Genomic DNA, 14,159 nt, shown 5'->3' with positions numbered 1-14,159 from the left:
GGTCTCAAACTTGAAACGATCCTCCTGCCTCAGCCTCCAAGCGTTGAGATTACAGGTATGTGCCACCACACCCAGCTTGGCTCTCGTTTTTCTTTTGTTTGTTGCTTTTTCTCTCTCCTTCATTGTTTGAACTTATGAGTGTGAACATGGTGTCTGGTCTCTGTGGTTGTGTTCTCTTTCTTCTCTCCCTCCTATCTTCTGCACCAGTTTCCCAAAGTTAGTATGATCCCCCTTTGTTCTCCAGCCCTCTGATCTGTTCCTTTTCTTCCACTTCTCTGTTTTCCCCCTAACCCATTTTAAATTTTAACCCCTGAGGGAAAAATTGACATGCTAAGGACTTACATACTGCATACAATTTTCTGGTTTGTTTCAGATTTTGTTATATAACCACAAATCTAGTTCAGTCAGTTAAAAGATGGCAAATTAATGGTTACTTTAGTTTGTAATTTTCTAGGTTGTATTTTATGTTATTATTATTGGTACTACTATAACCAAAAGGGGCATAATTGTTCTAAACAGCTGTTCTTCCTAGTATTCCAAGACAGATCGAGTAAGAATCACAGAAAATACCGTGGCAAAGTGCCAAAGACCAGGGGCTGGGCCAAACAGGCCCCAACAACTTGAAGGGGCAGGATTTATGTATGTATGTATGTATGTATGTATGTATGTACGTACGTATGTATGTATTTATTTATTTTTTGTCTTTTTGAGACAGAGTTTCACTATGCAATTCAGGCTGGTCTTGAACTCACTTTGTAGCCCAGGATGGCCTTGAACTTGCATTGATCCTCCTGCCTCAGCCTCCCAAGTGCTGGTATTACAGGCATGTGCCACCATGCCCAGCAAGAGGTAGGATCTTACAGGAGCCTCAAAAACCAAAAACCAGCTATACCTGGAAGACAGCTAGGACAAGTAGTCATTTCTAAGGGTTCTAAATACTAGCAAAAAATCCCCCACTATAGGCTATTTACAAACATCATCCCAGGAATTAAACTAAAAAAAAAAGGAAAAAAGATAAGAAAATGAGACCCTTACAGAAGATGCAACTCCGAACACCACCAAAGACAAACCCAGGGGCAATGAGGTGGGGCAATCCAAAAACCACTCACCTGGCCTCTTTGAAGTGGTAACAACAAAAGCAACTGAATGAGGTTCTAGAAAACATCAAATCAGAAATAATTTCTCAGATAACTGCAGGTGTCCACAATGAAAACCATGCTTAGTGACTAGAGCAGATACAGACAAGAAAGTACAGGAGCTGAAGAAAATTATGGAAGCCATGAATGCTTAGCACAGGATAGAAATGGAATCCATAAGGCAGATTCAAGCAGATATCCATGCAAATTAAAATTCCACTGAAAGTATTCACAGCAGATTATGCCAATGTGAGGACAGGATCTCAGGTACAGAAGACAGGATTACAGTTAGTGCTCATGTAAAGAAACATTTCTAAAAAAATAGCAAGAGATCATGAGAAATTGATACAGCAGCTGCTGGATGATGGGAAGAAGAATAACTTAAGATTGACCGAAGCCAGTGAAAAAGCAGGAGATAGCACAAATGATATACAGAAAACTTCACAAATGTCATAGCAGAAAACTTGCCAGGTAGCGAAAAAGAATTTGACATACTAATTAAGTGAGACATATCCAACTCCAATTGGCCAAGACCAAAAATATCTACAGCCAGGCATATCATAGTCAAGATTCCAGAAATTCAACACAAGAATACAATATTAAAAGCTGTTAGGGAAAAGAAACAAATCACCTTTAAAGTAAAGCTCAACAGAATCACAGTTGATTTCTCAGCACAAACCCTGAAGTCAAGGAGAGCTTGGAGTGCAGTACTTCAAGCTCTAGAGGAAAACACCTTCAACCCAGATGGATATACTCTGCAAAGCTATCTTTCAAAACTGATGGAGAAATAAGATACTTCCATGGCAAAGAACAGCTGAGGAAATTTGACTACCAAACCAGCACTCCAAAATGTTTTGAAGGACATTCTGGAAAGAGAAAATAAGGACTACAATCCCATGAACCCAACAGAAGGAATTCACCAGACAAGGCAAACAAACAAGCAAGGGGAAAAAAAAAAACGGGGGAGCCAACAACAGGAAAATAACATCATGATGTTGGCAAACAGAGCAATTCAAAGTAAAAACTATACCACCTTGCACTAGTAATAAAATCAGCAAAGGTAATAATGTCAAGGACAAACTGGTTATTAACATACCCTGAGAATGAGTAAAGTACTACTCCTACTCATAGAAAAGAGATGTATAATTGTAGTATAAATACAAAGACAAATAAAATATTGACATATAGCAAATATCTACCTAATGTAACAACTCAAGCTGGATTCAAACTTGCAATCCTCCTGCCTTAGCCTCCCATAGTGCTGGGATCATAGGCACGTGCCACCATGCCTGGCTTCAGCATGTTTCTAGCCCTACTTTTACCCTACTCTCTCCCTAACCCAGGAGGGGAGCAGGTATTGACCCCTTTTTATAAAGTAGGAAACTCAGAACCATAGAAACTAGAACAAATTCCTTCAAGGGTCACAAGGGTAGAGCTAGATCGCAATTGGTCCCTCAAGTCCAGGGTCTACTTATACACAGGAAGTGGTACTTGAGAATTACGTGCTAGTGCTGGAGATTTAGCTCAGCGGCACAGCACCTGCCTGACCAACTCAAAGTCATGAGTTCGATTCCTGGTACTGGAAAAAATACAAACAACAAAAAAGAATTACTTGCTCAGTAAAGTCATTTTCTCTTCCCACAGGTAAGCAGATACAAATTCTAACCTCAAGTACGGAAATGTAGTTTCTAAAACATCACTTTAGGGTCATGTGGGAGAGGAAAAGAGGAGTGAGTATTTTAGGGTAATATTTTAGGTAACCTTCTACAAGTTTGGTCAGAGTGCTTAAGGCCAAAGCACTGGGTGACCAGTGTAACCAGTTCTTGTACAAAAGACTTCCTGTTCCCCACAGTCCTAATTAATCCGGGATGGCGGGTCTTTGTCTGTCTTCGGCCTTCCTCTTAGCCAGAGACAGGTAGTTCAGCAAGTACATCGGCAGTACATGCTAGGAATGTCTAGCAGCTGAGTCACACCATCCTGGCTATCTTGAGGGCAGGGCTGCAGTACAGAAGAGGTGGGAAGAGGTCAAAAGCCATCCTGGGTTCACACCCAGTACCGCTAGGGACATTACTGACGTTTCATTTTCTTGCTCTTGAAAATATTCATATTCACTGGCATTTTTTTTTTATCAAACCCCTTTCTGGGGCTAAGGAGACTCTGCTGGAAACAGTGGCTGTCACTTCCTCCTGGAAATGCTCACCGCTCTTCAAACCACTGACCCGTGGCCTGGCAGATGCAAGCTGGACTGAGACTAGTCCAGTACTCGGAAAGACTCTACAGCCCCGTTTCCGGAACTCTCACTAAGTCTGCGTAAGTCCGGGGAATAAGGAATTCAGAGGCTAAGCCCTAGCTCATTTGTCATGTCCAAGAAATTGGGCTGCTCTGAGAATCTGTTCTGTAAAAGACAGCTCTAAAAGTGGCCACAGCCCGGCCGTGGTTCAGGGGTCAAGTAACTTGTTAATAAGGCATCCTCCCAGGCCCCAGAGTACCTCACAAAGGCCTTGAAAACCTGACAGTTACCTCAGGCTCCTGCCAGAGCCCAAGAGACCTCCCACGCTGTTCCGGATAGGCTTAGGAAGCCAAAAGAGAGGTGGAAGCCCCGCGTCTCAGCCCATCAGCTTCTTGGGTTGGTCAGTCTACCCACTTGGGCATTTCTTTTCTTTCTGGGGGTGGGAATATGAAACAGGGTCTCACTCTGTAATCCAGGCTGGCCTTGAATCACTAGGCAGCCCAGGCTGGTCTCGAACTTGTGGTACTCCTGCCTCACCCTTCCAATGCTGGGATTACAGGTGTGCGCCACCATGCCCACCTTCTTGGCCATTTCTTAGAGTCCTAGTGCCAAGTTCCAAAGGCCTGTGATGCTTACAAAGAAGAGGCCCACACATTCCAAGAATAGCCAAAACCAGCTTACCCATTTATTTGACTGAGAACATTAAGAAGGACAACAAAATTAAACAATCTTTAATAAAATTCCTACAGAAAAACTCAGTCAGAGGGCAAGTACTGTTGTCTTTCCCATGTCATTGAGGGTTGAGAGCTCCCAGTATTCTTTGGAGAATAAGCAGTAGTTTTGCTGGATGTTGCCAGTGCTCAGAGCATCCATTTACACATTCACACCAGTAGTTCCTATTGCACATATTAACATCTGCCACCTAGCACCCTACATATACGGTACCTCAACAAATAAATTAAGATTTCCATATGGCATGAAACCATTTCAGTGTGAACTAATATCCTTGAAAACTCACATTATTATAAGTTTTAATAAATACAGTAAGAACAATTGGCATTTTACTAAAATACTGAATTTTAAATCTGGAGTTTATTCCATAAATAGATTCCTCTTTATTTGTTTGCTTTCTTGGATACACTTGCTCAAATATTATGCTCTATGAAGTGAACTCTTTCACAGATATCATATAAAAAGTGTATTAATATGTGCCTCATTACAGAGGCAGATGGAAGAACTGGATCTCACAGTTAACTAACCTAAAAGTAACTTAGGAAAAAGTTCTGCTTTTTGTAAAACTTTAAAACACAGAATGAAGAATACCAAAGAAATGTCTCTTTTTTTTACAGAACTCCCACTAGAAATTTTATAAATATATATATTTGCCTCTCCAGTAGATTTTCAGTAAGTCTGGCTGGAATGATGCTATCATGGTAAATAAATATTAACAAAGAAATTAATGAGTTCCCACAAGTTTAAAAGATTTCTTCTGAAAAATAATCATAAATTGAAATTATATCATAATTTGCAGTTTACACAATTTAAAAAGGTAAGGAAGATACCTTCCTTGGAAGCTTTGTTTCAGGAGGAGGATCATCTCCCAGCCTCCAAGTGTGGAGAAGTTCTTGGCTGAGTGCTAACACTTGGTCACAACACTGAAAAGAAGTATTTACAACTTTTGGGCAAAGTACCAAACATTTATAAAAGAATAAGACATCAGACTATCCCTAGTCGCATTCCTTGGAGTGCAAAGTCAGCAGGAAATGATTATCCATAATGTTGACAGGATTCCTGATGGGTCTTGGAAGCATTCAAAGGGCAGAGAGTGCTCATCAGGGATTGTTCGGATCAGGTTCTGTGGGTGTCTTGTTCTTAATTTAACTGAGTTCCAGGATTTCATTCCCTTTATAACATCTCTGGCAGGGTCATGTTCAGTTTAGTGCAAGTGCAAAGTAAAAATGAAACAAAACTAAAAGATACATTAGGAGCAAACGCTGATGTTAAGATCTGTAGTCTCTCCGAACTGTGTGGGCCATCCAGTTCACTTTAGTAGTCCAACTTTCCCTGAGCGCCTCATCAAATTTTTGCTTAAATTGTTTGAGTGCCTCTTCATCAGTCTTTCCTAAAGCAAGAGAGTCCTAAAAATGGAAGGGAAAAATAATGGTTTTATAATCCTGAGTAGAGATATGCAAACATCTAAATCATCAAGACGCTGGCTGGGCCACACATCTGCAGCCACTACTGGATGGAGTGCCTCATGTTCTTACTTAAGAAGCATTTGTAGGATGGAAAATGAACAGGAAGGTGGTATGATGACCTCATCAAACAGTTCTTGAAGATGAAATTAATTTATAATTACTGAAAGGCACCCAGCTGCCCACTAACACCCTGGCAAGTAAAAGGCAGGTTGCTGAAGAGCAAGGAGCCAAGCGGTTGGTACTCTCCGGTCTCCCAGTGGGTGTGCGCGTGCGTGCGCGTGTGCGTGTGCAGGGGTAAGGCGGATACTGCCTAGTACGAGTCTATTCTGTGCCCTTCTATGGATGGGGACTCTTCTGCATTATCAGCATGCCTTTTCCCATTTCCCTTTCCCTCTTCTTCTCTCCCTCCCACTTTCTTCCTCTCCTTTCTTTCTCCCTTCCCACAGCCTCTGTACGGAACTATATCCTCATCCCTTTAACATTTTGAGACAGGGTCTTGCTAAGTCCCTGAGTTGCCCGGGGACTTGAACTTGAGATCCTCCTGCCTCAGCTCTCAGAGTGCTGGGGTTACAGGTGTGTACTGCCAAACTTCTTTCAAAATCGCTCCTTCATATGAACTTTTCAGATTCTTTCCTTCTTGGGTAAAAACCATCCAAAAGAAAATTTCTTTGTTTCACTGCCTTCAGACATTTGAATGAAACTGGCAGCTCTAACTGAGGTCCATGCCCACCAAGTCCGTGCAAGGGAAAGGGCTATACCTTGAGATACTGTATATCCTTGACTGACGTGAGTTCAGGAAGCCCTGCAGTCAACATCAGTGCAAAGAGAGTAATGAAGAGATTCCCGTGCCTTCGTAAAATCAGGTACGCATCTTCACAGCACTGGCGGAACCTTCCATGGATGTGGCAAACCGCATGGGCAGTGTTTGAGGGAAGACAGCACATTTCATAAAGGAAAATAAGACATTTAGAACTGCTGTTAGAACCAAGCACCGCTGCTGATTTCTGATTTTTACTCCTGTGAAAATTGTCCTAAGATTCAAATTTATGTTAATTAAATTCTCAAAACTCATGCATGTATCTTTCTCAAAAACTAAATTAAAATTCTGTGATAAAGGCAACCTAACAGTCTAGGCCTTTTATTTTCCATGAGATAAGACAACTAATAACTGCACAAGTGCTAATTGTAACCCACGAAGAGCTCTGAATGCATTTCTGGATTTGCAGTCCGACGCCGAGCACCCTCCCTGCCCGGGTCCCTCAGTGCTTCTGCTCTGCTCCTCCCTGTCCTGCGCTCTCTGCCCCTCCTCAAAGGTAATCCAAGACCGCCCACCCCGAGTTCTTTATCTTGCAGAAGAGCAAATCAACAGGACACAGAGAGGTACAGTCTGCAGAAACCTGACAGAATTAGAAATGATGGTGAACAATCATTTGTTAAGCATATAGTATATTGTGACCAGATGGTATATACCTCTATTTACCGCAATAGCCCTGAAATTTAATATTCTTGTCCATATTTTGAAATAAGGAGACAAAGGCAAGAAGACAAGTATCATGTTTTAGAACATACAAGGAGGGAAGAAATAGATCATAAAGTCTGAACCCCAGCTCCCTTACTGTTTTCCATACAGAATGACAGTGAAACACCTGTTCTCGCTACATCTGACTGTCAAATGTCTCAATGGTCTCAAGAGAATTTTCTGAAACAGGAGAAACGTGGTGGACATGGTTAGAATGAAATAGAATAATTTTATTCAAATTCCTAGCATTTTCCATTTCTTGAGCATTTCTCAGAAGGAAGAAGGATGAGACAGGCAAATTCCCCTCAAAGCTTCGTGATATCAGAGTGCCCATCTCATGGATCCAAATAAACTTAAGAAATACTAGCACAGCTGGTCAGAGGAGAAAATGTTGGATGGCTTAGCCTTGACCGGAGGGTGATACTCACCGACCAAACTTCTCTGTGTTTCCTGTCTTGCCTTGTTGAATGACATGAATGAAATCGTAAGTAAGAATAAAAGGCACTCGTTCTCTTTTAATGCCAAATTTAGATTTGAAGTTTCCAAGAATATGTCCAAAGTCAATGTGGAAGAGCTGGAAAGCAAATGAGATTTGATTTTCTTCACTTTTCTGGTGGTTCCAATAGAAAGGCAAAGTCTCTGCAGTCTTAGACATCCACATACTAAACCCTCTCATCAGAGTCCTCTTCTCCCCTGGCTACTTGGAAAGTGTTTCTAATACTCTTAAGTCTTTTCCACTCAAGAACAACCTTAATATTAAATGGCATATACCCAGTGGGAAAGGCGAAATCCCCCCACCCTTTGCTGGGGACTGAACACAGGCCCTTTACACAGAGCTATATTCCCATTCATTCACTCATGGACAGCATCCTAAATTGCTAAGCTGAATTCCCCAGTCTGGGCTCAAACTTGCAATCTTCCTGCCTTAGTCTCCCAGAGTGCTACAAGTACCTCGTAGTAGGATCTTTATAAAGAAAACTACATCCAAATAATAAACATGTCTGGTTTTTCAAAAGTCAAGTGATTGTATGAGCCATAACAACACAACAATGAAGAGTACACACTTGCAGTACGAGCTCCTTTGCTGAGTGCCGGTGCTTAGCAGGAACTTTGACTTATTCTTGTATGTGGTTTCCCTACCATCTGCCTCCTTTTTTCTACATAATATGTTTATATTTACTTTTACTTCTTAACTTCATATTACCATGGAAAAATACTTAGTACTTTTGTGTTAACGTAATTCTACATTATTCTACACATAATACACTATCATAACTTCTCATTAAATCAGTATTCAGTGTTCAGATTATGTAAATACACTTTGAACTTAAGCCATAGGGGCATATATTTGTACCTCTATTTCATTTTGGTTTGGGCTCATTTTTTCCTGTAAAGCTTCTTTTTCGGTTTGTTTTACTTAAGTGTTTGTGATTATCATTAATTCTCCCCAAACCCTCCTTAAGAATCCAAAAATCATTCTTGAAATTATTTTCCCCAGGGTGTGGCAAGGGTGTTGCACAGTCGTCCCCCTTGGCTTCCTCTTCGCTCTTTCCTCGTTCTCTTGGGGTGCACCTGAGCGTTTCTCAAAGCTGGCAGTACTGACATTTGAGGGTGTGTGATTCCTTGCCACCGTTTCTGTCTTACACACTGTGGTGCTTAGCATCCCTGCTCTCTAATCACTAGATGTCAGTATTGCTCTGTCCTACCTCCAGTTGTGACAGCTACAAATATTTTGCACACTGAGAAACATCCTCTCAGGGACTTTCGTTTTGGTAGATGTCCCTATTCCAGCAGCCTCCTGAGAAAAATGGCAGAGCAGAAAGCCAGCCACAGTGGCACATGCCCATAATCCCAGCTACTTGGCAGGGTGAGTGAAGCAAGAGGATTTAGAGTTTGAAGCCAGCCTGGGAAACTGAGCTACTCAATGCCTCAAAGGGAAAAGGAAAAAGAGATGTTGCATATTTTAAATGTCTATTTCACCTTCGTATTTGACTGACTGATGGTAGAATTTTAAGTTAAATATCATTTCCCTTCAAAATTATGAAGTCTAATTTTCACTGTCTTTAGAATTCCAATGTAGCTCTTGAGAAGCCAAGTCACTCTGAGTCCTAAACTCTGGCACATAGCCTGCTATATCTCTGGGAAGGATTTAAATCTTCTCTTTATGTCTGATACACTGCAATACTGAAGGGCTTTGTAAGGGTCTTTTTCATCCATTATAAGCAAACATTTGTGCTCCCGACTGGACGTTCGTGAACATCAGCTTGGAAAAATGTTTTATATTATTTACTTAGTAAATTCCTTCTCTTCCTCTTTTTTTCTGTTACTTCTTTCTAAGATCTTATTAGACCAGATAATGTCTAATGATAATGTCTTATATAAATGAGAGAGACTCCCTGGACTGAGTCTCTCTCCTTTCTGTATATGTATGTGTACAGACATACATACAAACGTACACACATGAAAGAGAGAGACAGACAGAGACGGGGAGAGGCTGACTGAGGCAGCGGTTTGAGCCACACTGCCAGGATGTGAATCCGAGAATGCCATTCTCTGCTGCCTCGATTTCTTACCCATACAATGGAGATGCTACTACTACTCTGCTGTTAAGATTACCACGAGGATCAAAAGGCACTGACATATGTAACACACTTATATCTGCACAAGATGTTCATACTGCTTCTATTTTAAGGCCTCTATTTTCCAATTTAAAAAAAAACAAAAACCACCAGAACCTGCCACTATATCATAGGTGCAATGCTTTCCTTCTTGCTCCTTTTTCTAATTTTGATTTTTTAAACCACCCTCTGTTTACTGCAGTTACTTTGTTTTTGCTGGGTCTTTTTTCTCCCTTTGAAGAGAGAAGTCTCTACCTTTCATGGAAGCTTCCCTCAAATGTCTGTTAATTCAGGGAACTGGAGGTGTAGCTCAATGGCAGAGCACATGTGGGCATGTGCAAGGCCATGGGATCACTTCCTAACATGGGAAAATGGAGGTGTGAGAACAGAATGGTGGTTACCAGGGGGTTGGGGTGGGGAGGTCTTGGTGCAAGGATACAAGATTTCATTTCCCAGGAATAAGCTGAAGACAGCTACTATACAACATGGTGGTTACAGATAATAATAATGTATTCTAATCGTGAAAATTTCTAAGTGCACTACAAAAATAAGTGTGCAATGTATGTAATAATTAGCTTGATATAGTCATTCTACAATATACACATATTCAAAACATGGTGTACATGATTTAAAAAATGCAATTGCTAGTTGCCTATCAAAAAGACATCTGTGAATCCTTTGCTGATCATTCATATTTAAGAATTATTCAATGAAAAGCGAAATGACAATTCCATGCACATGGTATGCTTGTTTGTTGACTGGTGGGCTTCCAGACAAGTATCTGGGGGGAGACCTCAACTGTCAGGCGTCTCCCATGGAACCAATGAGAGTTTCTCATACTTCCTCTGTGAGAGGAACATACACTGTGGGACATACACAGTTGCCACTGCTCTTGGAGCTGACCAAGTGGAAGTGGCTGCAGACCGCACCACTCACGATGCCAACTTTTACTTCGTGCCCAGTTTTCATGTGACAATTTCTTCTTAGCTTCTATAGAACCTAGTGTCTTTGAGTCAGAAAAATCAAGTTTCTACAGAGAATAATCTTTATGTCATTCTCAGGATAAGGAAAAGGACTGCAACAATAATGACTCCACATACAAACTGCCAATTCATCCCATTTTAACCTCCTCTCATATCTGTGCCCTTGAGCAGGACTTGCTGCCTCTGATGCCAGTTTTTCTGAGGCTGACAAAACTCAACAACTACTTAGGTTTCCACTTTCTTAGCTGTGAAGTTACTGCCTCTTCTTTCTTCTGTCATTTCCAAATCTGTTGATGTATCTCACCCCCTGTAGCCTCTTTTCCTATCATCTTTGACTTCTTGGGTTTAAGTATTCCTTATTCCTCATTATTATTTTAGAAGGATATAAGGGAAAAATGAAGATAAACTAAAACATCTACTCTGATTAACCAGAATCAGAGAGAATCTTTAAATATGGACACAAGGTTCAACCTTCCAGGGTACAAACTGAACTATCCAGAACTCCCAGGAGTTACAAAGTTCGGAGTTCCACTGAAGCCGGTATTCACAAAGTCACTCAGAAATTTCCATTCAGGCATGCTTCTACTGACAAGATTCTAAGGGTGGCTAAACTGAAAAATTATGCATGATATCAAAATTTTAGGGAAAGCTACACCACTCAGGAATTCACCTGAAAAGTGTTTCATCTTCAGAGCCCTGACTGAGTCTCTCTAGGTACCCCAAATTGGTACAGTAGTGCATTACGTTTCTCCTTACTCCCACGTATGGTTAAATTTGACTTGCTAAAGGATAAAATGACGTAAGCATGATTCATCCCAAGTGTTTTAATACTGCTTGTATTTTTTTTTTTTTTGGTATCAGAAATTGAACTCAGGACCTCGCACTTGCCAGGTAGGCGCTGTGCCGTTGAGCTATATCCCTGGCCCTGCTTATATTCTTTAAAGTCAGTATATCTTGCAGGGTATGGTGGCTCATGCCTGCAATCCTCACTCGAGAGGCTGAGGCAAGAGGATCACCACAATTTTGAGGTCAGCCTGGGCTACATAATAAGACCCTGTCTCAAAAAACCAAAAACCAAAACCCCCAAAAAAGTCAGTATGTCTATCACATCACCTGCTCCTTCAGTTAGGTAAACATATATCCCAAATACTATTTTTTATATTGAAAGAATAGGACCCTTCTAAATAATCACAATAATCTTTTTAAACATTTAAGTAAATGCTGACCATTTTTAATGCAAACAATGAGCATGTGAAGCAGACAGTGTATAAAATAAGGGTCCAAGGGAAACTGAGGGAAAAACAAAGGCAGGGTTTAACATACTGAGGCCCTTGTCAGACTCTATGATATCCTCACCTGGCCAGTTTTTTTGACCATTATGTTGTCACTGTGTCTGTCACCAATCCCGAGGACATAAGAAGCTACACAGTAGCCAGCACAGGATAAGGTAAACTCTTCAATGGCTCGGTCCAGGTCATCCCTGAAACAAGAGAAAAACAAAACCAACAGTGGTCTTCAGCCTCTAAATGCGTGAGACAGGAACCAAACCACACCTGTACTCTCTTTAATTCTGAGAACTTACAGCACCAAGCTGCTAAAGCTGCATTAACACAACATGCTGGACTGGCCAGAGAGTAGTGAAGTCAGGCTAACTTCAAAGACATTAGATAAATGGACCTGAGCCGTTCAAATTTCTGTCTTCCGGGTCACATTTCAAGGGGAATGGAGTTCAGGTTTACATGCACAGTAGCAAGTGCGCTTTGCTGGATCATTCCCACTACAGTGCGGTGAAGTTTCTTTACTTCTTGCACATGAATGCTTGTCCAGCACCATAACCACAAATAGTACTATCCTAAGAAGTGTGTTTTTTAGTGTGGAGAGATCACAGTCTAAAAACATTTGTTTCTATCATAAAATTGATCTATTAAAAATTTAATATTTAAGTTCATATAGTCACATAATTACAGAAGTTGATGCACTTAAAATTTTTAATATGCTACCTTTAAAATACTTAAATTCTTACACTATACTGTAATTCTATTGCAGGGCTGCTAAAATTTGCTCTAGATAAAGTAGAATTCAATGTTAACTATCCGTAAGATTTTAGGAAGGCCTCTGTGTCACTACGTTTAACCTGAAATGAAGCAATAAATGAATAAACTAACCCAGAATTGTATTCTTTAAGCCAGTTCAGAAGGGCATCTTTATTGAAGGCTGCTGCAGCTGCCACATTGCTACTGTTCAGCTGAATGTCAGCAATTGTTTCAGAGGTGCTCACGACTTCAATGAGGCCGGAGCGATCTCCTGTTGCTAAGCAGCCATACGGCAGCATCCTGAGAGGAAAAGAATGGGCATAACAAGTCACATTTTCCTTACATGAAATACTAAGCTTTTTCTTTCATTTGAAAAAAAAGTTTAGTTATTAATCACACACTTGCCATTACTTATTCCTGTACTACTAACATATGGAAAAGGACAAACTCTACCTTCTGTGAGGGAATAAAATTCTTGCCAATAGATGGAAATGAAATGAAAATTTCCAATCTTCCAGCTGAACATTATCACGTTCTAGAACTACCCTGGTGACATGGTCCATCTGCCTGTGTGGGTGCACAGCAGCACGCTGGGTAACAGCAAAGCCCTTCAGCTTTACTCTGCACCGAGGAGGAGATCGCCCTTGGCGGAAGTGTCATGGGTGCCAGGCACCAGGCTACAGTGCACACATCGTCTTTGCTAAGGACAACTGCATCCTCTCGCTGTTCAGGCCCCACAGTCTTCAGGTCACCTCTGACTCTTCTCTCACACCCGACATTTGACTTACTGCCCTGAAAACGTACCTAGAGTCTAAGCACTTCTTCATTCCCACTTTCCTCAGCTAGGCCCCAATCCAATCACCGCTAACCTTTACTTTAATAATTCCACAGTTTTTTAAAGGGTCTACCTCGTAGTCTATTCCTAACACAACAACCAACATTTCTGCACTGGCTTCCCAACTGAGAGTAAAGGTCTATGCTTGTGCTGGCTCCCGGCGCCTTCTTTAATCTAATTCCCCTTCATCTTTTCTACTCCCCCCACTGCTAATGATGGCCCTAGCACACTGGCCTCCATGCTGCTCCTCAAACATATCAAACATTACTTCATCACCCATTTACATGTACTGTGTTCTCTCTCCAGAATGTTCTTTCCTAAGACATCACCATGGGTTATTCTCTTTCCTCTTTGAATTCTTTGCTGAGACATCAATCAAGAGCTCAGTGAGAATATCCTGGCTCTTACTTAAAAGGGCACTATTATCCCCAGTGCAAAACTCACTGTCCCTTCTCTACTTTCCTATATACAATCCAGCATCTTGTAAATTTTACTTTTTTTTTTTTTTTTTTTTTTTTTTGTTTTTTCTCCGGTACCGGGAACCGAACTCACGACCTTGCAGGCATGCTTTATTCACTGCTATCACTTCAGTGCCTGAGAACGTGCT

At 41.1% G+C, this 14,159-nt stretch overlaps 1 protein-coding gene across 1 annotated transcript in view; it reads right to left on the bottom strand.

Moving 5' to 3' along the window:
* Positions 1–4,020: 4,020 nt before the first annotated feature.
* Pik3cb (phosphatidylinositol-4,5-bisphosphate 3-kinase, catalytic subunit beta) overlaps positions 4,021–14,159 on the bottom strand; it is a gene marked incomplete in the record, with an annotated part of 129,427 nt that continues 119,288 nt past the window's right edge. The window contains 5 exon segments of the mRNA XM_013505790.1: positions 4,021–5,504; positions 6,323–6,455; positions 7,512–7,657; positions 12,041–12,164; positions 12,850–13,017. Coding sequence (XP_013361244.1) covers positions 5,367–5,504; positions 6,323–6,455; positions 7,512–7,657; positions 12,041–12,164; positions 12,850–13,017 — 709 coding nt within the window.

The sequence above is a fragment of the Chinchilla lanigera genome, unplaced genomic scaffold (assembly GCF_000276665.1).
Source record: "Chinchilla lanigera isolate Chin_1 unplaced genomic scaffold, ChiLan1.0 scaffold00100, whole genome shotgun sequence".
Taxonomy (NCBI): domain Eukaryota; kingdom Metazoa; phylum Chordata; class Mammalia; order Rodentia; family Chinchillidae; genus Chinchilla; species Chinchilla lanigera.
The sequence above is the reverse complement of the archived record's forward strand: the minus strand, read 5'-3'. Positions and strand labels throughout refer to the sequence as shown.